Source organism: Rhynchophorus ferrugineus, unplaced genomic scaffold, assembly GCF_030347505.1.
Source record: "Rhynchophorus ferrugineus isolate W39M unplaced genomic scaffold, kcgeb_rfMv2 rfM4, whole genome shotgun sequence".
Classification (NCBI taxonomy): Eukaryota; Metazoa; Arthropoda; class Insecta; order Coleoptera; family Curculionidae; genus Rhynchophorus; species Rhynchophorus ferrugineus.
In genome coordinates this window covers 53,875-81,220 of record NW_027472583.1, presented here as the reverse complement: position 1 = coordinate 81,220, position 27,346 = coordinate 53,875, and the positions used below count along the sequence as shown (strand labels likewise).

General features: G+C 28.3%; 2 protein-coding genes and 1 long non-coding RNA gene across 4 annotated transcripts; 2 read left to right on the top strand and 1 right to left on the bottom strand.

Moving 5' to 3' along the window:
* Window positions 1-398: 398 nt before the first annotated feature.
* On the top strand, window positions 399-16,295 carry LOC143195094 (trypsin-1). The gene is made up of 6 exons (XM_076401952.1): window positions 399-581; window positions 1,716-1,816; window positions 11,729-11,835; window positions 12,131-12,276; window positions 13,636-13,916; window positions 15,912-16,295. Exons 1-6 carry the CDS (start codon window positions 488-490, stop codon window positions 16,107-16,109), a joined length of 927 nt encoding a protein of 308 aa, XP_076258067.1. The 5' UTR covers window positions 399-487; the 3' UTR covers window positions 16,110-16,295.
* Window positions 16,296-20,415: 4,120 nt separating this feature from the next.
* Window positions 20,416-25,423, top strand: Hn (Henna). Of its 2 annotated transcripts, none has more exons than XM_076403614.1 (7): window positions 20,416-20,576; window positions 23,272-23,572; window positions 23,630-23,789; window positions 23,850-24,049; window positions 24,548-24,810; window positions 24,868-25,097; window positions 25,154-25,423. In XM_076403614.1, the coding sequence occupies exons 1-7, from the start codon at window positions 20,490-20,492 to the stop codon at window positions 25,308-25,310; spliced, it is 1,398 nt and encodes a 465-aa protein (XP_076259729.1). In that variant the 5' UTR covers window positions 20,416-20,489; the 3' UTR covers window positions 25,311-25,423. The 2 variants fall into 2 exon arrangements, with proteins under 2 accessions (XP_076259729.1, XP_076259730.1); XM_076403615.1 differs by lacking the exon at window positions 20,416-20,576 and adding an exon at window positions 21,806-21,864.
* Window positions 25,424-26,331: 908 nt separating this feature from the next.
* On the bottom strand, window positions 26,332-27,257 carry LOC143196033 (uncharacterized). Its single transcript, XR_013005649.1, has 2 exons — window positions 27,116-27,257; window positions 26,332-26,486 (listed from the first exon to the last, which is right to left on the bottom strand). It is a non-coding gene; the product is annotated as an uncharacterized LOC143196033 (long non-coding RNA).
* Between the last annotated feature and the right edge of the window lie 89 nt (window positions 27,258-27,346).

Genomic DNA, 27,346 nt, shown 5'->3' with positions numbered 1-27,346 from the left:
CAAAAGTAGTATTAAAAAAGTTTTTATAAGATTTTTTTTGGTATAAAATACCCTTTAAATAAATACATTCTATAGAAATACGGTCTTCTTTATTTCATCTGCTCGTAGTTCCAAGCCGATGAACAGCTGTTTTTCCTCAATAAATACCTATTTTATCATTTATAAGGATATTTTCGTTAAAAATGTTATCAGCATTGATACCTTCTCCCCACCACAGGCGTGATAAACAAATAACAAATTTTTCAAAGAAAACTGCCCTATAAATTTCGGCAATCTTAATCAAATTTCATTCTTAATGCACCATAGTAGGAGGCGTAGCAATACAGTCGAATAACGCCACTTTCAATTGTTCAGCACGTCCTACCGCGTACGATTATCTCAGAGAGTACGGATTTGGTTTCACTCTCTCCCGTCCGGTACCCGGGGTAACGGTACCCAAGTTCGTCAGTACACATGGCCACAGCGGTACTCGCCTGGCGCTGGTATTATGGGCGGCCGGCCACCTTTGGCACCGCTACTGTTACTTTCGATAGTACTAGTGCTCCAGTTTAAACCGTCTTTGCCATTTACGCATCAAACAGGTAATCACCAAACGGTACTGATAGTGAAATAATCTTAAGTGAATATCGGTGAATTTATATTTGGGGGTAATTGTAATCGATGTTTTTGAGTGTATGTGTGAGTGGATTGAGTATGATAGTAATAATTTTGTAATGAAGCAAGTTTGTCTTAGGAAATAATAGTACGTATTGATATTATTCCAATACATTGTTGTCTTATACAAAAAAGCTAACAAATATTACTAACACTATAGATAAAGAAATGTCAACCAAATTATAAGTTTTTATAGTAAAATTCTTAGGATATTAAATTTTAGCTTAAAGCAGAGCTTTAAGCTTTCTCTATTTATCATAAAATCTTTTAAAACGTTAAATATGTACATAAGTGCCGTATATATGAGTATTTGTTCCTTGGTTGATTATAGTTTTCATAAGTATAGATGATGATATGAAATGATGAAATTAAATAATTTCATAAGTTCACAACCGAAAAGCTAATTTTTATATTGATTGAAACGAATTCATTATAAGATTCCTATAATTAAAATTAATATTGGACAAATAAGCGGAAATAAGACCTACCCAAAATTGGTTGTGACTACTCTAAATATTCCCATCTGGCCTAAGAAGTTTTATTTTTATTTGTAAATAAGGACTCTTACATTGAAGCACAATCAATCAACTTTTCCCTAATAGTTTTTAATCGTTTCTATAAATTATCTTCACGTAAGTATGCTCTTTAACATATAAAATAGATTGAAATTGTCGGTCGTTAATTATATTCGATCGGAATCATCATTTTATACTTTTGCCCGAAGCATCTACATCCGATTGAAAGTACTGCCCACGACATTCCCATTTGTCATTACCATCCAGATCTAGACAAGTATCATTAACATCCTTAGGGTTTGCGATTCTGTGCCACTTTTAGACATGAAAAATTACCAGCTGATAAAAAATAGCCTAGTCTAATTTTTTCATAACAACAATTATCATTTTCTATCGAAAAGTGAAAGCAACGACGAGAAAATTACTAAATAACATGCAATTTCCTGCGAACGAACGGTATTTTATCGAACTGAGTGATAGGAAGCGATTGTGATGCTGCTCGAGTGTCTAGCATGGGATGGAGACAATAAGGTTGTTTTGTTTCAGAATGCGGTAGAAGTTTCAGACGGTCAAGACAGCCTAGGGCCGGTATATTAGGACGTATTATTAATGGGAAACAAAGTGTCAAAGGAGCATGGCCTTGGCAGGTAAACGTTTAATTGTTTTTAATTTTAAATTATTTCAAATAAGCCTCTTCTGTTGAACAAAAGACGACGTCAGTAATGTAGAATATCTAGTACCATAATAGTACCAGGTACATCTCTACCCAATAAGTAACATAATTTTCTTAAGTAATGGCTATTTTGTGTATATTGAACAAGCCATCACCCAATTTTAAAACAATTCTTCAATCTGAGATTTGAGACAAGTAAAGCGCCACTTGTGCCAATTTTATTTTACTGCTTTAACTAAAAGACGCCTACGTTAATGAATCTTACTATGATTTGAAATTGATAAAGCTTAGATCAAATATCTAACATAAGCCGGTGGATTTTTAATCTTCTTATATTCATTTATAATCTTTATTTATAATTCTTATTCTTATAATAACACTTCAACATCGAATCATTTTAAACAAACGCAATCAATCTCTCTTACTTATTCAACATTAAGTAAAGACTTCTTTTTAAAGAAGAATTAGCCCCAGCGAGATTCATTCCTACTAAGTCACTATCAGAGAGCTAAATTATTTACTTAAACGGCTATTCGGTAGCTGGATTTTTAACCTAAAACAACTATTATTAATAATATGAAAATTAACTCAATTCAATTGAAATATCGTTAATTTCTATTTAATCTTCTAATAGTTTAGCTTTTGAATACATAAACCATACAAGAAACAATATCCATTGTTGGTCTTTGGACATCGGAAAGTAATTAATTGAGTTCTGATATTACTATTAGGTAATATAAGGCCTTGTATTTCCTTCTTTTCTGATCACTATTTTCTTATGTCCTTTCAAGTAGGAATTATCCTGGTCATAATATTTACATTTTGTAATATAAAAATAATTTATAATCAAATACATTTTATTAAATACATAAAATAGTTTTTATTACACAGACCCTTTGATTCAAATCTATTTTTTTATATTAATTTAACGTGTTTTTAATGCAATTTTATTAGATTGGAAATATATAAATAGAGTATTTACCTAATCTTATTATGAGTCTTTTGTAATAAGGTTAACCATCTAACTACGCATTATTATTTTACCCTAGCCCATAAATATTCTATAGGAAGATGCATAATGTAGAACAATAATTATAATTTTAGGTTGGAAGTTTTAATACAATGACCAAGATTGTATAAACTATTGTATAGATATTGATTGTATAAATAATAAAGTTAGCATGTTTTATATAACTTTCAAGTATTAACGTTCAGCTAATTGAGTTTCAATTATATATTTTAGAATAATGATTTAGATAATATGATTAGATAGAATTAACTAAGAAATTTAACACAAATTGATAAGCTATATAACAATTTTTTATATCATCTTAATTATAATTTATATTTAGATGATTAAAATCAGTTCTTTTATAAACATTAAAAAGGTTTACCAGTATTAAAATAGAAAATATGTACTAAAAAATATAATGTAATAAAAATATATAATCATAAAAAGTTGTTTTAAAAAGCATCAGTTTTTGGAGGAAAAAAATATGTCTAAAATAATAAGGTCTGATTTTGTTGTTAGATATAATTGAACATCAATATTTGACAACCTTAAATTCACGTAATGTAATATGAATCAAGTAACTAAATTATTTTCTTTATACTAATATAAGTTTCATTTTGTATTAATTATACAACTATCTTATTGAAAAAAATGTGTTGAATGGCATAGTATTATAGTCATGAAAAATATTAATTAAACATTAACTTATACTAGGTAGGTAATTGCTTTCGTTTTTTTGCTAAAAAAAGTCACTTAAAATGTATTTTTTATAATTATTAGCTATTTGACTCTATATATTTTTCCCATTTCCCAAGATAATTTGTGAACGTTTTTCAAACAATGTGCAGATCAAATTGATAATTTGTTGTCGGTGTCAATCAGTATTAAACAGTTTCTCCAGGTTCCAATAACTGATAATATACAATGTTGGAATTACCGCATTTCAAATTTCCAAACTACGTTTCGCATGTTCTTTTGGTTGGACCATATCCGTAAACGATGACTTGTAGCGACTTCTTTTGACGAAACAAGAAAAGTAATGCGTTCCACAAATGCACGTTTTCAGACACAAAATATGACATTTTCAAACAATTATAACTCTATAGCACTCTTATTTTGAAGATTTTTATATTTTGTTTAGTTTTTAGGTATATCAGTAGAATGAAATGATATATGTTTCAAATCATAACACTGTATACTTATTGCTAGTGAAAATCCTGAAAGTAATTACCGACATACCTGGTGCTTAAACACTGTCAGAATCATTTAAACACAGATTTAATTTTAAGTTTTTAAGTTTATTTGTATTAATCTAAAAAAATCTTATGCTTGTTACGTATTAAGAAATGTACGGAAAATTTATAGTTGATTAAGTAGGTTATTTTGTTGCCCACATCATCTATTTAAAAGGAAACTAATTCAATGTAATAAAATTACGTATTTACTCTAATAAATATCCTGTGAATCTCATAGAGTAAAATTAATTTTGGGAAAATTGGAAACCCAGTGGTTATTTTTATACGTTTAGAGGTTCATAAATTTTGCTCTAAATATGGAACCACGTTTAATACTTTACAGGGAACTTCTTTTCATTATAAACTTAAAACAGCGAAGCATAAACAATATGCAATTTTAGTTTGCATAGTTTCTAACCGGAGTTTAACCTTTTTTGTTGAAAGAAACTGAAATATAGATGTTTTCATACATAACTTGGTTTTTGTAATCAAAAATCAAACATTAATTTATCTATTGATTGTGTGGTTTAGTGTATGTTTTATATCTACGTCAGTGCTAGTCTATTGATTGAGATCCATTAGAGCAATTTGTTGACAAAAAAATCACACATGAGAAGCGTGTGTGATGTTTGTTTCAATATTTTTTATTTTTATACTAACTATATTAAAATAAATCAATACACAGATACATATATTATTAAAATATATAAACAAGGTAATGATGATAAAGTTTCCAGGTGAAAGTTGAGATTAACAGAATAACAATTCGGATAATCTCTAGAGAATGTAAAAAATTTATTAAGTGTTTCGTAACCTTTTATTAAAATACCTTTGCTAGGATTGAAATTGAAAATCATTATTTTATTTTTTTGCTTTTGTTTACAAATATCAGCTTTCATATAAGAATTGTAGAAATTATTTCACTTTAATTTTTAAAGCATTTTTTCTTATATCTTATGTCTTATACACTTTTTCATTTATAACATAAATCTAATAAACAACACTTAAGTTCTAAGTTTAGATAAATATTATTTCCTTAAATGAGGACTATGTTATAATATTCCTTTTTATTCATTTAGAATAGGATCATATACACACGACTTTTATATACATACAAAGTATATATGATTTTCAATTATTTATATTTGATTGATTTAAAAAGTTGGGTCTTTGTACTTCAAAAGAATTCATGATATTTTCTGTAGTCTCCAAAAAATATACTAAAATATTATTTGGACAGCGTAACATATGGGTTCGACAGGAAAATTATAAATTATTATTATGAAAACAAGGCCATTTAATAGGCTTATGATGATATGCCCGAAATCATTATTAAAAAAAATCTGACACGAACTGCACTCTAATAGTTGGGTATTACATTTATGAATAATTGGGATACTATTGAAGTTTAATTTTTGACGATCTTCCTTACTCCTAATTTCTTCTCTTCAATGTTTCAAGAAATGAAAAAACCGATAGTGTCCCGCATATTTGCACGAATGCCAATTAGCCTGTGCGGGGCCAAATAATTAACAAGCCGTCATGTAATTATTCTTGCGGTGACAGTACAACAGAAGCTATGTTAAATTATACAAATAATTTAGACAATGAAATACGGCGGTTGCTTGTTTTAACTTAATCTTTAATAGAATATTTAAAGGCAAAATTTGAATATATGCTAGTATACATTTTGTCAGCTTCAGACTTAGAACAAGAAATATATTAATGCATTCAGGTGTAAAGATAATGTCAAAGACAGCTATTTTGCCGTCAGGCATGCCGTAAATGTAAACGGTAAGGTTTATTGCAGTTTATAGCAATCATTTACAGTAAAGGAATATATCTATGATTAGCGGAAATACTTAATTGAATGGATATGCATGTGATAGGATAAGTAAAAGTTTATAAAGTCTTTATACAATAACTACACGTTTCAAATAACGTCTCTTACAGTTACGTTAGGTCAAAATAATTTGCGTGTATATATGTTGAGTATACGAATTTTTTCTCTTTGTTCTTCGGGCACATTCTTAATAATATGGTTTCTAAAATGTTTATATTTAAAAAAGTCATACTCACTCATAAGCAAAACCCTATAAACTAAGTGTATTACAAGACTTTCAGCCGGCTTGGTGGTCCGGTGGTAAAGGTGACAGAAAGGTCCTCCTGCTGTTGTAGGTTCGTAGGTTCCAATCCTGCTGATCTTTATGTATGTAATTGTTTAACATTTGTGATTGTCTTTAGGCAAGAGTGCAAAATCCGGAAAATGATCCCAGTCACGTCAATAACCAGGCTGGGTAAGACCGCGGATATTTTCTGGGATGATCTCCAAAGTTGGTCACTCGCCGGTCGGTAGGATTAACGCTGAGGACCGTGGTTCGGAACCCATGTTAAGCTGCATATTCAGTCTCTATAAAATCCAATTACAATTATTGTACAAGACAACAATTTATCTATTTCTAGCGACCCACCTTGGCTTCGCAAGGGTAATTGAGCATATTATGCCTACATATATTTTCTGTCATTGGGTCGCATAATTGCGTTGAATATGTGGATGAAACTTAAATGTATATTTTGTTATATTGGTGAAAATACATACAAGAAACTAAAGGGTTTCTTTCTATACCACATTAATAATTCCAGCCTAACTATGTGTGTCAGCTCCCAGGCGCCTTGATTTTTTTGGACATTTTTATAAATTATCGCCATATTTGAGCCGATGTATACAAAACCTTAACAGACTATACGCCAAAATTTTCCCGATGAATCATTCTGTCTATTGGCAAAAACCGTATGAGAATCCGTTCAGTAGTTTTTGTGAACAGACAGACAAATGCGGTATAGGACTTTGCTTTATTATAAATAATTTTTAATTGATAATTGATTTTATTCTCTATTTACTATTACTCTATAGGTTAGGTCATCTGTAATATTCGATTTTTTGGTACATATATTTTGATATAAGTATTAATTAATTGTTATACTTGCACTTGCACTTGCACACACAGCAGCTCTCAGTTTTATTACATTTATTTGAAGATATTATATTGTTATAATATTGATGGTAATGCGTTGAAAGTGAAATAATCGTAAACATGGAATAATAGCTTTCTTCTCTGGCACTAACATGATTGTTGTAGCGGTTATTAATTTGCTTAACGCTGTAGATATAGCCAAACGTTGAAATTACCAGAACGACAGGACTGCATAAAAATATGATAAGTTACACGAATATGAGTGGTATTATTAACATATCAATTTGCACTCTAAAAGCAAGGAGTATTATTGAAATTCTCAAAAATTAAACAATTTATTAAAGTTCACTTTAATTGGTAATTCAAAATTGCATTATTTAATATTGTAATATTAGTCTTTTAAAGCAATGAATGTATATTAATTTAAAAATTATAACTTTAAATGTTATTTAACATATCCGTTCCTTCAAGTTATACCAAACATGTTAGTTGATGTATAGAGTTGAATTATATTTTATAACAAATATTCTTATCAACAACACATTAACCTAATATAAAAATATAATAGTCTACCACTTCATTATTTTTACCAACAATCACTCAAAGTCATTATCATTTTTTGTGGGCTGTCAAGAGAAACTTTATAGATTTAATTAAAACTCGGGAGTAATTGGTTTTAAGTTGCCTAAATATTTAAAACAATTTAAATTTATTAGTTATCCTGCGCATTTTAAATTAAATAAGCTTAATTTAAAGTTATTGAAAAATATTTGCCAAGTAAAATGCATCTTAGCCAAGATCAATAAAACATAAATCAATTAGTTTAACAGTATTTGCTTACACATCAATCAGAGGATCAAACTTTCTTTTAGTACCGTTTGTTGATATAGTATCTATATAATAACGTACAGAAAGTAAAATATGCACTTTAGAACTTTCCTCAATGGAATTTAGTATTTAACTGAGGTAAACGTGATAAGCACGTACCCCAGAAGTTATACATTTATTCAGATACTTGAAAATATTTTATATTTTTATTAAGGGCTTTTTGTGCGTTACAAATATAGCATACAATTAATTAAAATCATTAAATGCTGCTGTTATTAAGATATGTTTACTTTTCAGGGCGAGGATACAAAATTAAATCAAAATATGGGAGGGAAGGCATTTAACAAACATGTTTTGAAAATGGTACTTAAACTGCTTCCACATCTTGATGAAAAATGTAATAATATAAAAATATATCTACTTAGTAAAAATAATATCACATTTAAAAATATTATAGTCTGATTATGAGTAGAAATAATTTTATACATCCTAAAATACAATAATTAAAAATAATTCACATACAAACCATATAGTTTGGTTAGAGCATGTATTAAATAGTATTTGGAATACTTGACCTGGCCAGAGGCTGTTGAAGAATTTTTCATTTGCAGGTTTCAATTAGATTTTTTTAGGGTTTTATAGTATGTGGATAGTTTCTATGACTACTTGTTCTAAACTCATTACTGGACTATGACTACGACATCTGACGCAACTTCTTTAAACATTTTTTACGTGTTTACTTTAGCTAAAATAAACCTATTCAAAAAGACTTTTATTATATAAAACTATTTGTTGGAGAATATAATAATAGTTTTAAATCAGAAACTTACCGTATACATATTTATTTGTAAATATCTGTTTTCATAAGATCTTCAAAAAGTAACATAAGAAAATTAAAAAATCGCCTTAATTTGTTCTCTTCACGGATTTTACTTTAAATATTTAGAAAAAACAAGCATTAATTAAGAAGAAAATTCTTAAATTTCGTAATTACCTTGATTATGACGTTTTATTAAATTAAAAAAACCTTTTGATACTTAAAAATCTATTTTCAGAAAATCGTTGTAGGTTGGTAATGTGATTTTTTATTTTATCTGATTTTATAACACGCACTTAATGTTATTTCGACAGTAACAATCTTAAAGCGCTGAACTTGTAACTGGGCTTTCTTGTAAAATAATGAATTATTTTACTTTTGAACAACATTAGACTACTGAATTATTTTATAAAAGGAGGACGTCAATTTTATATACTAAATAATATTTTCACTGAAATCTTAAATCTGAACGAAGTTTATTTCAATATTGGAGTTTATGCATGTGAAAATGAATAGGCATGATGGCTAATGTTGAAAAACCAATTTACATTTATTCTAATGTGTTTAATATTACTAATTAAATATATTATCTAAGTAGAAAATAATGGGATCCAAAGCGTCAATAAAAACTGTCACAAAATTTGTATTTATACTCAATCAAAGAAGATAATGCAAATTAATTGGCTTAATACTGCACAATAAAATTTGATGAAATGTTGACGTTGTTTCATATATTCTCTAATGCTATGTGAATTTTTTAGCTTAATAAAAAGTAGCTAAACAAAATTTCTTGTCAGTTAGAAATATTATGGTTAATTATGACAGAGTCATTCAACAATTAATTCCATTAATTGTTTTAAAATATTGATAATTGTAGTTTAATTAGAAACAATATCATTAGCTAAATTTACTTCTCAACGAAATACGGACATCTAAACAATAGAAATGTCATATATAATCAAATTAAATTGAAATGTTATTAATATTAAGTACGCATGCGCTCAGCTGGCCAATCATATCCTGCATCTTGTTCACTTCTCTGTAGCCGACTAAATGCGCCAAGAATTCAATTCGATACCAGAAATTGCGGCGAATACGCAGTGCCGTTTAATTTTAGCTGTAAACCCTTGCTCCATTACTTTTTTTTTCATAAAACTAAATAACTGATATATGAGCACTAATGAATAATGGCGGCTTGGTTAGCGCAGTGGTAAAAGCGACAGAACGGTCCTCCTACTGTCGCAGTTTCTGCGATAGGTCCTGCGATAGTCGCAGGTTCGAATCCTGCTGAGGCATGGTCGTATATTTGTGATTGTCCAGGCTAAGTACGACCTGATACGTCTTCTAGGATGATTTCCAAGTCGGTCTCTCGCCAGTCGATAGGTTTAATGCCGAGAATCTTGGTTCAGAGCCCAGGTTAAACTGTAGATCCAGTTCAGATAAACCCTAGTTGGTAAAAAGGAGACTTTAAAATATAAAAAAATTAAATAATGAAGTTAAGTGCAAAATTAAATTATCGCAAAATATAAGAATAAGAGCAGTTTAAAAAATATATTTTGTAAACAAACTCTGCTGCAAATATGTTTTTTTAGCTTAGGAATTATTTCAAGGTAAACATTTTCATCAGTTTTATGCTTGTGGATATTCGATATATTTTAATTAATTTTATGATAATTTTAACAGAGATTTATTATTTTTTTTAAAGATAAAAATAGTTTACATGTTAAAAGTAATTTATGAGGCCAACATTAAAATAACAAGATAAAAAATTAGGTACCCTAATTGGATCCCCTTTTAAGTTGTTATTTTTGAACATTAAAAAACTCATTGAATTTATAGAAAATGTTTAACTTTCTTAATTAGGATAAATACGATGTTTACGTATACGATGTAATACGAAATTTATTAAATCATATTTGGATATATAAGAATCGAAATTTAATATAAATAGTTATAAAGAGTTTGATATAGTAATATTTATTAATATAAACTGAAGCCATACAACTAATTAACCACCTTTTTTAAGCATCTAACGTATTTATTATAAATCTCTAAAAATCGTTAAAACTTAATGTTACCGGAGGCCAACAGAAAATATTTTGAAAACTTTTTAAATCAACTGACCTAAACTTTATGTATTTTAAATGTTTAAACGGTATTTCATATAATTTTTGATCACCTACAATTCTCTCACAATACGACATCATAAATTTTATTTATTATAATTAATTAGTTTTTCTAACATAAATTTTTACTTACAATAACATTAAATTGCCAAAATTTAAAAAATCATTATTTCTTGTATTTCCTTTCCCTTTTCTCTTTAAAAATGATCTTAAAAACTACTTTTTTCGATGTGGCGTATTTTGGTGTCCTCTATTAAGTGACCAACAATAATGGTCCATCATATTGATATTTAATCGTCCCTGGTAGACATTCTGCATATCTATTATGACCTGATTAGACCCTATTCACTCATTTGGAAAGCAAACAATCAGGATGGTTGGACAAGAAGTAGACTTAAGGCTCCTCAGATAACCAAGTGTTTCACATTATTCAAAACTTCTTCAGTTATATACCAATCAAATAAGCAAGAAAAAATAAAAATTTGCCACTAACGGTTTTCTTATCATTCGTCATATTTCATAGAGAATAAAAATATTGATTACGTATGTATATTTTCGGATATTTTATATTAATAACAGTACCCAAATAGTCCTTTAGTTAAATTTTATGTATCACATAAATACATTTCAGTCTGTTTATACATTAATGTCGAAGTATATATTTACTTATTGTGGTAAGTGTAACTTGATGTTAATATTTTCTCTATTATATTTCAAAAGCAACCATTTAATTATCTTTGATGTTAAAGTGGGTTTCCTAAATTAATTAGAATGATAATATATATATATATATATATATATATATATATATATATATATATATATATATATATACGTAAAAAAATTGTGTCTAAAAAATTATAGATTAAATTCAATAAATCATTAATTTACAGGTTTCCCTTCAACTTTTGCATCCACAATTTGGATTCTTAGGCCATTGGTGTGGAGGTGTTATGATAGCTCCAGACTGGCTATTAACAGCCGCCCATTGCATTAATAAGTAAGTTGGCTTATAGCACTAAAATTTGATAGTGGTAAGAAAAACACAACACGATTCTGATATAATTTTTAAATTGTCACAAAGAGTCTAAAGTGTAAATAAGAAATGAGAATAAAAACATAAATTTTTCATTCTTTTTCATTTTAACCCCTTAAATAAGGACTATACCTGGATTTTCTGAAATAACCATATAGTAGTAGTTGCAACTCATCCCTGAAAAATATGATTAATAAAATGTGATAACATATTGAATGAATAAACTAAATATATATTTTAGTAATGAGCTCTCTTTCAGTGATCTCTTTAATCTACCTTTGGCTGCTTTATGGACTGCAGTACTAGGAGACTGGGATCGGGATGTGGAGGAAAAAACAGAAGAGAGGGTACCGGTGGAAAAGATTATATTACATGAACGATTTCACAACTTTCAACATGATATAGGTAATATATCATTTAAAAATATTTGAAATAGTTTATTAAACAGCATAATATTATAATGATTATTGTTTTAATTAGCAATATTTAAAGCCAAAATTAAAATAACTGAACTAATTTCAAACCTAATAATATAAAGTTATATTATATCTGCATGTAATAAAATACTCATTTTCTCTAGAAAAGAAAATAAATGGGAGATAATAATGCTGACAAGGCGAATAATAAATTTTAAAGATAATTTTCAATTTTACCGACTCTCCAAATCCTCCATCAACGTGTAACTGTCGGAAATTACGATATTTTGCATGTAAGCCCCTCATTACTCTTTCGCTGCACCAAACACCTACCGTACAAACTAACAGAGTTTATTAAACTTGACGTTTTTCCTTATTATAACATACTACATCTTTAAATATTTAGAAGCACCCATCACCAAGTCAAGTTATAAATTATTAAAGTGAACGTATTTTGTTTGGGATTAGAGTAAAATGAACGAAAATTGGTTAAAAATTCTATTAAAGCAGGATTAATTGTTTTTAAACGTGATATGGACTTTTATTACACTATTCCTCCTATAAATGGCATAATATTAATTCTGCTACTATTACAGTATTATATAAACATTTTACAGGCCCGATTAAATTCCTAAAAAATGTTTATTTTTATTTGGTTGATAGTCAAGATAGGTTGACGAGCAAAAAGTATCTATTAAAATTTAACATTCACTTGTAATCCACAAAACTTTACATAGGAATGAATGTTAAAAATTATTGATAATCTATGTGTAAATATTTCATTTATTAATATATGTTCCTCTTGCTCCACTGAACCAAAGTATTTAAATAGTCGAAAATTAGATACAGATAATTCTGATTTAGATATATCCGAATTTATTTTAAAAAACATGATGATGTCAATATCATTATGACATACAATTGATAATAACATTTAAAAAACAAATTTTCTTGTACTAATGTGTACTATTAACGATATTTTAAATGTGATGTTCATAGACTTGCTACAGCAAATTTTTGAAACTTTTTAAAAACCACCGGTTAATACCAAGATAATTATTATTAGCGTAGCTCTCATACTTCTTGTAGGGTAGTATTGTTATAGTTTCTTTCGAAATGTATCGTAGATACATATATATTAGCTTTTTAAAACGCAAGTGATAATTTAAACCTAAGACCATGTAATCATTGATATTGAAACTGCAATCAAGCTTTTCATATTCGAGAAAATTATATAATATAATAATAATCGATTCAGGAGATATGTTTACATATTTTGGTTTTTTGTGAACACGTTCAAATTTACTAAAAGAGATATTATATTAACTTAACTATATGTGTATTGTAGCCCTCATGAAATTATCACGGCCGGTGAAGTTTACCTCCAAAACAAAAATCCGAGCTGTCTGTTTACCTTCAAAACGTTTGAATCACAACCAGACCGATTTTTGTGTGGCCACTGGTTGGGGCAGAGACGTCGAGGATGGTCTTTTAGCCGGTCGTCTCCTTGAAGCTAAGGTGCCAGTGCATGATAATGCCATTTGCAGAAAAAAATATGGTCATGCTGTTAGTATAAGAAATGGACATTTGTGTGCGGGTCATTTGGACGGTACGACTGGGACATGCGTGGTAAGCTTGAGTATGTTCCATAAAATAAAATATAAAAGTTTAGCGAAACGTAATTACTAAAGATGGGAGTTACTAAGGATGGGTGTACCTAGTGTTTTGATCGAAAGGCATCACTTTTATGGCTGATGTTCCGTAGTGATGTCACGAGATGAAATATTTACACCTTTAGCATCGAAATATTTCCAGAACAAAAACAAGTCAACTATTGTTAAATCAAATACTCTATTTTTACCATAATTAAACATTTTCTCTGATAATAGTTATACTGCCAATAATTTATTTTATATTATAAATAATGTCGATACTATATTTTATATGACAATATTGTCAAAACAATATTTTTCTGTAATATAATCCGATTTATTAAAAAATGGTTGACAGACCGACTTCATAGCTATTTAAGGTTAAAACTGCTTAAAAACAGCTATGTATTAAAAATATTAGACTAATAGTAGTTTTAACCCGAAAGGTGCGAGGAGTCTCTATCCTAAGAGTACATTGGCTTTAAATGTTTAGTGGGAAAAACTTTTAGCAATCTACATTAATGTAATATGTAGATATTACACCTATACTCATATAACAAAATTGCATCTTTATTAAAGTTTCTCTAGACTGTTTTAAAAGTGTGTATGAACTCAAATGAAGAGATTTCAGAAAAATCGGTATCATATTTTATATAAAATAAAATACATAAGTTATTATACATCCCATAACATTAAAACTTATTTTACGTAAAATATTTATTAAAAATTAAAATTTACCCAATTTTGTATTTACCAACCAGGGATGGTTTACTAGATTGCATTATCTTTCGTCTTATCATCATTAATATTAATTATTTTTTCCACCGCATGGATAAACACGACGAAAGCAATGCACCATCAACATATATACGACTAAATGTATTAGTTATGTGAAACACCTTTTACGAAAAACATTACGTTCGGGTAATACTTGCATAAAATACGAACAAGCTTAATTATAAATTGTTAGAATTTCGTAAGTCAAGTATTACTTGATTTTTAAAATGAAAATTGACACGAACTTAGTTTTCAAAGAAACACTTTATCTACTATGTTCAGTATCAAGTATCAAGCAATCATATTTTATAATAGCATCGCATGAACATTCCATACATTAACTCTTCAGTAATTAGTTGATTCTTTTCGCAAGGAATAGTTTGAAAACAGATTGAAATAGTTGAAGTCCTATATTTATTCAAGCTTAAAGACAGCTGACAAAACAGCTTTAACACAACTTTATGATTCTAATATGTTATAAATATAACGCCTAACAATATAATTCATATTCTATTGGATCTATAGTTTTTTTTTGGTCTCCACTAAAAATATCAAGTAGTAAGTAATAAATATAGTGTACACATCACTCATAGTTACGCTATTTTGTTGCTTTATCATTTTTATTCGCAAAGCGTGGATGTTAATTAAGAATAACGAAAGTCTGGCTGTAATGCACACTACATCCGAACATACACCCACCTGGTGTAAAGACCTGAGAATTAACTTCAATGGCGTTCTTATGCAAAACTACGGAGAGCGAAAATTGAATATAATTATCTTGAAATAATTAGCGAAATATTACAGACAAAATCACACTGCTCGTTTCAGATTACTGCGAATCACACATGTAGAATATAGCATCGATTAAATTACTGGGTGTATCAGTAGCGGTACTAGCAGAGATCGTCCCATCAGTTGATCCAAACCAAAATCATGGATCCTCTCTCAGGGATACACATACACTATTATGTATATATATACTCCCGCCATTTAACAAAATAGTACTGAACGAATAATGGTATTATAAAGTAGTCAGTATAAAATTATACATTTTTATTAGATTTATCAGAGCTAGGTCTCATGAAGCAAACTTGAACTAACGTATCTTGAAAAAACCTTATAGGTCACAACCTATGCAAGATATATAAGGATAACATGGTATAATGTTACGAATTAATAATCTTGTATTTTCTAGGGTGACTCAGGAGGCCCATTACAATGTGCCTTAAGTGATGGTCGATGGATATTGGCGGGTATAACCTCGTTCGGCTCTGGATGTGCAAAACCTGGATTTCCAGATGTTTATACAAGAATGTCTTTTTACTTGCCTTGGATCAAGGCAAAAATAAAGGCGAACCGAGGTCCAGAACTAATAAAGCGATACGGGCGTTGAATAAAATAAGAGTGTTAGTTGAGCTAATCTACTAAGCAATTTTTTATTTATTTCTTTTAGTAATATATTGTTATGCCTTTTACAAATCTTTTGTGTATGAATAGATCATTTGTTTATAGAATATTTAAAATTCATCTTTGTATATATTTTAATATTTATTTGTTTTCAAAATAAAAGGAAATTTTTTATAAATTTTTCTCGTTAATTATTTTATATTACTCATTCTTTATTAAATTTTTTAATTACGTATTTACAAAAAAGTTATATCTGTTAGCTTTCTAATGGCTGTACTACAATATATATTTTGGTAGTTTTGGTAGTCTTATATAAACAATAATAGTTTATTATATAAATAATAGAAATCATAAATAAGATTATAAAAATAACTTTTTATTAAAAGTATTGACGCTTAATACAGCGTGTATTAGTTTATATGTTTAGTTTATATGTACGTGACTGAATTATTATAATATTGCAAAGATAAACAGCAAATTTTCGCAATTCCCATCTTTGAAAGTCTGCACGAAATTAAATCATCTATTATTTTATCTTGCTCAACTAACATGGTTAAGTTCTCTATACAGAGTGTGTATGAAAATACTAAATAGTATTTTTTCATATACTTTTATCAATCAAATATCATATAATCGTATTTTATCAAAACAAAAATGAGTTTAAAAATTTACTAATATATTATTAAAATATTACTAGTAAACATAACCCCAAAAAGTTATTGGCCTTATAGTCTAACGCTTGAGTTGAAGAGATCCGGTAATAGTCGAAACGCGTCTAATTAAATACCTAACAAAATTATATCATGAATTTTAAACTTAATATGATGCTCTTACTTGGTTTAGTTTACTTTGAGGCATTTCATATACACTGTAATACATTGAATAAATGTATTTAGGATATGTATTTTAAACCTTTGTAAAATTGTTATTAAATTTGTTACTAGTTAGTGTAGCTAACTGAATATTGAGTTATAATATGGGCTTTATTAAATACTCATTAATATCAGTTTTTTCCCCAATCTGTTAATATTTTTTCTGGAAATTCTTCACAGGGCTATATTATAATTTTTTTGACCTTTAATTTAATTCCTCGTGATTTTGGATCTGCAATGTACAAATGAAATAGGAGCTGAATGTCGAGATGCATTGAGACGATCTACTTACGTATAATAACACCATTTTGGTAATAATGTTAATTAATGCAAATGCAAATTTGTCATATTATATGGTGTTTATAACAATCGATCTTTCTGCAAAATCTTTTATTTCTATTCGGGTAAAGAATATTTATATATTTTACTTTACACTATTATTTCTAAAAAGACATAACCCAAAGAAGTCTAAAATCTTTTTGAAATTTTATAATATATTCTGTATTTGGTTAACCTTTTGATATTATGTACAACTCATGAGCTGCTTTAAATCTCTAGAAATATATATATATATATATATATATATATATATATATATATATATATATAAAGCTTTCTCTACCACTATAAATATTAAAGAATCAAGAGCACATCGCGGTCCGTTAAAAAAGTGCTAATCATTCCATACCATTTATCCAATATTGTTTTAAGGTGGGGTATATATAATTAGATTTTTCAAGCTATAAAAACATATTTTAATACGTTTATAAAATATATTCTCATCTATTAACTCTAGTGTTTCATGTCATCTTTTATCTGTTTTCGTTTTTGACTTAATAACATTTTTGCAAAGCATTAAACATTATACATTTTTAGTACAAAAGTTAAAATCTCTTAATGCCCTAAAAAGTTAAACTAAATGTTATGAGTTACCTCCTATTTATCAAAAGACTTATCGGAAAGAATGTTTTATGTATGTAACGAATAAAGACATTTCAGCATTTTTTTAATATGCCGTTCATCCGTTCAATAACATGTACGGAGCAGCAAGAATATAACGTCCGTTACTTATAAGTACCATTTTCTTTAAAAGTTGGATATTTATAACGTTAGAAAGCCGGGTTTAATTTAAAATAATCATTATTTGAGTATTTGTTACACGTTGCATCTTTGTTTATTTATTAACTTTTACTTGGAGGTTTCCAAAAATTGTAATATCCCTGGCAGATATATCGATATCTTCAGCCTATGTTATACGGCCAATGCGTGTATAATGACTGTGTATATACTTTTATTTCAGTAATAGTAGTTGACGTCTCCAAATATTTCTACAAGGCTTTCCACTTCTTATACTTCTTTGCATATTTTACAATTAATTTGCTGAATAATTTAAATTTGCTTGCTACATTGTTACATCGAGTCACCATGCCTTGACCGAACACTGCGCTGTCTTGTTTGTTTTTAATAATGGCAATTTACAAGTTACAACGAGTCCTTCGCATTGAGTGTTGTTACTCGCTATTATTATGGTTAACCCAAGTGTGTGGTTAAATGACAATGTTATAAGTTATTGATGTTATAGTAAAACATAATCGAATGAAACGTATTCTGGATGAATTAGATGATATCAGGTAAGATAGCCTTAATGTCAAGTTGAAATCTATCTGTTTGCTTATGAAATTAGACTTTGGAAAGCAAGAAGATTATTTATTTAGACTAGAACTAACTGTTTAACTAGACTGTTTAACGTGGGCTCCGAACCACGATCTTAGGCATTAAGCCTACCGATTGGTGAGTGGCCAACATTGGAAATCATACCAGAAGACATCCGGTTTTGTCCAGCTTGATTAGTGACCTGATTTTCGTTGTTAAATTTAGTGCACCAACCAAGCCAGCTTTTTCCAAATTTATTACAGCCCATGAAGAAAATACATATCAGCGTTATTGATGAATTACGTATGAAATATTTTGTCAACATAGTTTATAGACACATACTATATTAATCGAATTTTAAATGTAGTATCTTGTATATTGTCAAAATAGTGACTATTACTATGTTTTGTTGAATGTTTTTATTTACCAATTAATAAAATTATTTTTAATTCAATCAAAATAACCATTTCATTTGACTGGTCATCTATTTGCCTTTTCATTCGATTTTCTCAATCCATTTACAACAATATAATTAGAGCAGATCCCTGAACTTAGAGAATGATTAAACATTCTAGGAAATCGCAAAAAAGTTAAAAATGTATAATAATTTATATTTATTGCAAAAATTTCATAATTCGTTCATTTATACCTTCTTGACAACACTGTCTGGCTTAATTCAAAATGCAACTAATAAAATGCAACAATTTAAATCTTGTCGTCATAGTACTATATAATTGTTATTATTATAGTTCACTGCTCTAAAAATATATATTTATGGAGTCTTAGATAGTGTTATTCAAGGACGAATTGGCTTATCTTAGATTATACATCTTAACTTAATGGCTCCTATTGTAACTTGATATTTTAACATTATTTATATTTAAATTCCTGAATAGTAACACTATGCTTATATCACAAAGGAATATGCATATATATTAAAGTTGCATATGAATTCAACATCATGTTTAATATTAAAAGGCCCTTAATATGTTACTATGATGTCCTTTCTTAAAGGCTCTATACTTTATCTGATTAAATAAATAAACTCTGCGAACTTTTCTTGCGACTACCGTTCTAAGCTTATAAAGCAATCCGAATGATAATGTTTACATATATCGTAAACTTGCAAGATTTTCCCTTTAATTAATAATTAAGTAATTAAAAAAATATATATATTAATGTGGTTTGAAGCAACATGCAAATATTTTGATAATGATTTGCTATTGTGATATATGATATATATATATATATATATATATATATATATCATATAGACGTAGTTTAACTTAAATACCTTAACAGCTGCTTTTAGAATTTATTATGTGTTCTAATTAAAATAGAAATTTGCTACTAATCTTAAAGAATTTATTTTGTTATTAGAAGCTTTGCCTTTCTTTTATGTGCCTGCCTCATTCAAAAACTCTGACACTTTTCCCGATATAACTCAATATACGTATTCTTACTTAAGAGTTTTATTATATTATTGATGGTTTTATTTCATTGTTTTTCCGAGGTCATTTAATGTTTTATTAAACTTTACAAAAATGTTTGGTATGGTCAAAATAAAATCATAATATTATATATAGCATTGTAAAACGCACCGATAAAGAATAACGAACAACGACAACCTGAGAAAAAAGCTATCAATATTACGTTCCAGTACGGAGATATTGTAACAACATTGCCATCCTGTAACGTTATGTGTTATCAAAAGAAATCAACACGAAAGAAACCAGTTCCACATATAAATAATTTCGCATTACTGAGAATAATAACAGTGAGAGTTTAATCTTGAGTGTCTACTTTTTATTTGTGACTATTGTTGGTTATACATCAGAAAGATGATGTCGAAGACGGAAAATATTTCGATAACCGCAAGCCGGGAAGGTCTGGATGATGATAATTTAACCGGCACTCCACCAGATATTGTAAGTGTGTATGATCTAATATTGAAATAATTGTTACGCAAAATTAAAAATTAATTCTAATGTTATGAGTGCCCTATCCTAATAAATAATGATGATATCTGATTATGTCCAAATTACTTACTTGGATTTATTATTACTAAAAAGTTTTCAAAATGATAATTATGAAATTTCTAAATAATCAAAATTTAATATATAAACAATGATATTATTCAAAAAATAACTATAAAAAATGAACATGTTTCTAAGTGGTAACTGGTTAGATCGTTCAGTTCGCTGCCAAGGCCATAGTAGGTTCGAATCCCGCTCTGACCGTGTATATTTATGATTGTCTTTAGAATGTAAAATCTCTAACGGGAAAATAACTTGCCTATTTACTGATGCGACCGCTGCTTACTTTAAAACTTAATCACCTATACCTTAAATATTAATTAGTAATATTTAGTAAGCGAATAAAGAATTTTGAGTCTGATGAATGAACAGATTCAGTCATTGAACATGAAATAAATTGATGTATTCTATAAATTATTATATCTGGATGCTCATCAATATTTCGATTTTATTGATAATTATTTTATTTATTGTACCCTTATGATTTCCTAAATTATGAAAACCAAATTAAATGTCTATACTTAATTTTTAAATTAAAATCCTGCTATTGATATGAATTAACATCATGCTATATTGAATTAAAATTTTAAATAATAATATAATAATATTGTTCACGTCTCATAAAGTGAGTTCTTTCACTACCTTTATTTTTATTAGAAAATTATATTGTAAGTACCACTGATTAAAATTAAAAGATGATAAATACATACAGATCGCATATAAATATTTTTATTGTCTTGAGACATCGAAATGATACCAAGAGAAATTTCATAACACTTATTAATAATAAATTATTACAAAATTGTTGTTGACGTAAAATATAATTAGAAAAGTCGATCAACAATTTGTATGTTCTGTAATAAAATTCTTTACAATTACTAAGAGCCGTGAATGTTTCTAAGTGATAACAGTAAATTTGATTTAAAAATGTTATCGTAATTATTGGTAACTGTACTTAGAAATACCAATTTCTCATTAATCGACATGAATCTGATGCAATGATCATAAAATCTTACATTGTCGATTTGGGAAACTTAGAACGTAAAAGTCAAAAAAGGACAGTCATTTTGCAGGAAACAATTACTGTACAAGATAATATATAAATTGCAAAATTCTTTTTTACTTCTGCAGTATCGATCAGTTCACTTTGTTTTACTGGTAATTAATTAAACATTACAACGTAAGTAAATCCAAACATTGATGGTATCAAATAATGGACAAAGTAATTATTTTAAACTTTATACATTCCGTTTCTTAAAAAAATAATATAAAGCGCATATTTATAGTAAATACTTATTTACCAAACATGGACTTCAGTAAATAACTTATATTATCCTAATAAATTTTATAAGGTAATTATTAGAAATATTTCATTATTTTTGGCATATTTTCTGTATAAACATTGATGCAAACATATATAAACACAACAATAAACATGTATATCCTGTATATCTATATAAATAAACATGTATAAGCACAATCAGTTTCTATATATTATATTGTTAAATCATTTACTTATTCACATCCATGTTACGAATTCTTTAGAGGACAGAGGATTTTTTCGCTTTAAACCCTCTACAAGTATAGATACGTTATCAAGATTTAACCTTATATTTGAATAATCTATTCTTTACGAAATATAATACTCCATTAGTTAATTAGTCCATTATTTCAAAAATGTATTTATTTTCATCAAGAGCTTTTAGATAGTGTATTATCACTCAGTAAATATACGTTTAATCTGATGAAGCAATTTCCTGGTCCAGTTGCAAAGTTGTAAAAATAGATGTTAAACATCATTACACAATAAATTTGGCATATCAACTATTTGTGAAATAATTTATGAAGTAATTAGCAGTCGTAACCTTATTAAGTAAACAATATCATAATTTAACATATTGACCTATATCTGGTACATTCATACCAGCTGACTTTTAAACTTTATTTCAAAATATACATAGTTATACGGATTTTGCTGTTATCAATCACATTATTGACTGATATTTCATAACATTAATCACCCAAAAATGACTTATGATTTATTCACCAGTGAGAATACTTTTTTATAACACCTTTTTGTATTTATTTTGATGGTTTAATTAATTTTGTTGTTTGTATAATAATAAGTCTTAACCTTGTCTATATTGTTCTAAATAAAAATTTTCCATTAAATGTTGTTATGCCTTCCCATCTAGTATATTTGATTACATTTTTATTTAACACAGTTATGTAAATAAACAGCAAAATCAATTTACATTCCTAGCAGAATTAGTACATTTTAACATACATATGTATTGAATATGCACCATGAAAGGGTATCGTCAATTCTTTTTTCCCCATTGTTTTTCATTCCCATATTTTAATTTTATTTCGCTTCTTTCTCACTTTCATGCATGTTCTTGAGCCTTTCTTTTATCATTTTTTATTTTTCCTATCTATCTGTTTCATCAATATCTTTCCTTGTGACTCTTTCACACTCCCTCTAGTCTTGTCCCTTTAATGATTAATATCTTATTTATGTACGTATATTAATAACATGTATTTGTATTTAAAGGAAGTTTACAAAAACAAGCTTTAACTATTTTAGCCCAAACTAATGCCTGGCGGTAATTACATCAAAATTGGTCGCGATTCGGCCAAAAGCACTTATCTTCTCTTCGCACCACCTGAAGAAGAAGTTGGAATTCTCGCAAAAAGCTTGAACACCTTCAAGAAACATGGCGTCAATTTACTTCATATCGAATCGAGACCTTCTACAAAAATGCCAGACCTGTATGAGTTCATGGTGGAATGTGCACCATCTGGTAACCTCGGAGGTGCTATAGAAGATATTAGAGGCAATAGCCAATATCTGCAAATTATCTCTAGGGATTATAAAGACAACAAAGGTCTCTTATTCTGTAATTTTGGTTTCTTGTTATTTATAAATAAATATTTTCATTTAGATACTGTACCCTGGTTTCCAAGGAGAATTCGTGATCTAGATCGATTCGCTAATCAGATTCTATCATATGGGGCTGAATTAGATTCTGATCATCCTGGATTTACTGATCCGGTTTACAGAGAACGTCGAAAGTATTTCGCTGACTTAGCCTACAATTACAAGTATAAAATACTTTCTATTATATTTGCTGGATGAATGATTTATATTAATCTCTTTTGTAGACATGGACAAAAGTTACCACACGTTGACTATACTAAAGAGGAAACAGAAACTTGGGGAAAAGTGTTTAGACAGCTTAAAACCTTATACAGTACCCATGCTTGCAAGGAACACAATCACGTGTTTCCATTACTCGAAGAAAATTGTGGATATCGAGAAGATAATATACCACAGTTAGAAGACGTCTCAAACTTCTTAAAAGGTATATCTAATTAATAATTTAATGATAATATGTTCTTAAACTTTAATTAGGCAAAGAAAATCAATATTCCCACATTAAAATTTTTCGAAATTAACCAAACCAAACTGGAAATTAAAAACGCACAAAGATCAAATCTCCCTGGGGCTGGGGGAAATATTGTTGGCCATGTTCTTTAGTCTAATGGCATATAAAAAATCATTTTCCTTTAAAATAACTGGGTGTTTGAAGCAGGTAAATAAAACAATTATGTTGGTAAAAAAAAGAAACAGCTATGGGATATGTAGAAAAGAAATTACATTATAAAACATATTGTTTGGTATGGGTCTTGACATGGTCTACAGGATCACGTTAATGGATAGAATTTTTAAGTGTTATTAGACAATTTATTGACATTTTTTATAAAGAGGTAGACATTACATGGTTTTCTAAAATACGTAAAATATAAAAATATGAATATCCGTATAATAATTATTAAGACTACTTTCAATGTTCTTTCAGATTGTACAGGTTTCACCTTACGACCAGTGGCTGGCCTTCTTTCCTCTAGAGACTTTCTGGCTGGCTTGGCGTTTAGAGTGTTTCATTCCACCCAGTATATTCGCCATCCCAGCAAACCATACTATACTCCCGAACCAGATGTTTGCCACGAGCTTCTTGGACATGCGCCTCTGTTTGCCGATCCAGAATTTGCCCAGTTTTCACAAGAAATTGGTTTAGCATCATTAGGAGCCCCAGATGATTACATAGAAAAACTGGCAACTGTAAAATTCCCATAAATAACGGAATTTAACTATAAATATAACTTTGCTTCTTTCCAGTGCTTTTGGTTTACTGTTGAATTTGGACTTTGTCAAGAGGGGGGCAAACTGAAAGCCTTTGGTGCTGGATTATTATCGTCCTATGGAGAGCTTCAATATGCTTTGGCTGGTAAATCAGAATACCGACCTTTTGAACCAGTCAAAACAGCTGTGCAGAAGTATCCGATCACCGAATATCAACCAGTATACTACATAGCTGAGAGTTTTGAAGATGCCAAAGAAAAAATGATGTAAAAACAACGAAATTTAATAATTTGATGGTTCCTATAAAACTGTTCTTTTTTAGTAAATATGCTGCCACAATTCCCAGACCCTTTGGTGTCAGATACAATGCCTACACTCAGAGCATAGAAGTATTAGACTCCAAGCCACAAATTCAAAGATTAGTTAGTAACATTGGGTCAGAAATGTCGATTCTGATTGATTCATTGAAGAAACTATAATATGGAAATAATGTTCAGCCGTAAACAGCAGTATTCAAAATAACTATGTGTTGCATTATTTTGTTAACCTTAATTACTATCTATATTTATTTCAATTAAAGATATAGTAAAGGTATGGTAGTTTTAATTTGTTTATGAAGTTTTAATAAATTCGCCTATTAATTATTATGGTATCTCCCTGAGTATGAGCCGGTAAACGGAAAATTCTATTTAAGTATTTTTTCAATTTATATAAGACACCTAAAAATAAAAAACGGACTCGATATCTTGAAAATATACGTTGTTTTTCCATCGTAGCAATCAAATTCAGGCAGAAATATATGAATAAAGCTTCTTGTTTCTCATAGACATAGTTTTGCAATAAAAACTAGAAATACCATTTTTTTCTGGGAGTATTATGGTGTTAATTTTTGCAGAAAGTTATCCCATTATTGTGAACACCCTTCAAAACTTTTCACAATTTTGACGATATTGAGGCTTACGACAATGCTTACATTTTACATAGAGGATATGAGCCGCATTAATTTCAGCACCATAAAAATTGGATATAGATTTTCGTCTGGACAAAATAACAATCTTTGTTTGTAATGCAATCACAACTATAAAGATGTTTTTGAGAAGGCATTATTGAATGAAAAGCATATTAATTTTCAATTAATATATTTATTTTATTTGTAAAAATCTTATTTTTGAAATATAAAATAATATTTAAGTTAGTATTAAATTTATTTTACAAATGATAATTAGCAACAAAAATAAAGTGTTGTAAATATAAAAAATAAAATTTGTTATACAACATATAAATAAGCTAAGCTAATAAATAAAAATAAAAAGCTGTTAACTAAAATGTACTCAACAAATATGTTTTAGCTTCTTTGTAACCCTTTCTATTTGTAAATGTATTTAATCAGAGAGAATTTTAAGATCCAATCATATTTTTTACCTAAAATATATTAAAACCCATTAAACACAGCAATTTTTATAAAAGAGACAATTTTCACTACATTATACTCCCTATACATACTAATATATCTCCCAATGCACTTGTTAGCAAATTTATTTCCTTTAATCTATTATTTTAAAATATACTGACATAATATGTTCTTATATGGACTATTACTCTTTTATCCAAATTATCTTGTACTTGTCAGCTTTTAACTTTTTCATACTACTTGTCTGAAATAAAATAAAACACAGTTAAGAATTATTTGACCTCCAAAATACTAATTAATTTACTTATATTATTATTATAATAATTATTAATTTATTTACTAATATATAACCTTATATCATGTATCATATATAAATTTATACCAGTTTATATAATCCTTGTTTCTATCTTCAACAAATGAATTATTTGATAGCTCCATTTATGAATGTTGTAGTCCCAAATAGGGTAATACTTTTAATTTATGGTCTTATTGTGTTTACGTCATAACGATACATTGAGGATGCATATATCTTCTGACAAGTCATTACAAAATTGTAAATGTATAAAATCTCTTCAGAAATCTATGAATATAATACTAAAGTTTTATAAACATACATTATAAACATAAAACAACAGTTTTATGAGATATTCTTATCACAATCTTCAAATGAGTTGGTTTTCCGTCTCATTGGTATTTTCTCTCTTATCATGGCTTTGTTTATTATTTTACTTACATACTTTATATTTTATTTAATATTTACTATATTTACCACTGAACGTCTCTCACCCTGTGATAGTGACTCACGAATTTAGAAGTGGTATTATTTTTATTAAAAGAGGCATCCACATTCGTAATAACTGAGAATATACTTACTTTTTCTTTAATATTATCTATCCATACTTCAAAATCTTCAAGCGGGTCAAACTTCAATATTTCTTGTTCAATTTTAATGTTATGAAATAACTCTATATGATCAACGAGCAGTAATTTTGATGAGATATGTTCACATATTTAAATCTATATGAACTTTTACTTTCGCAGAGTTAGGTATGCCTAAAATATAATGAATTTTGTATGGAATTAAACCCAATTTGCAGGTTTCGA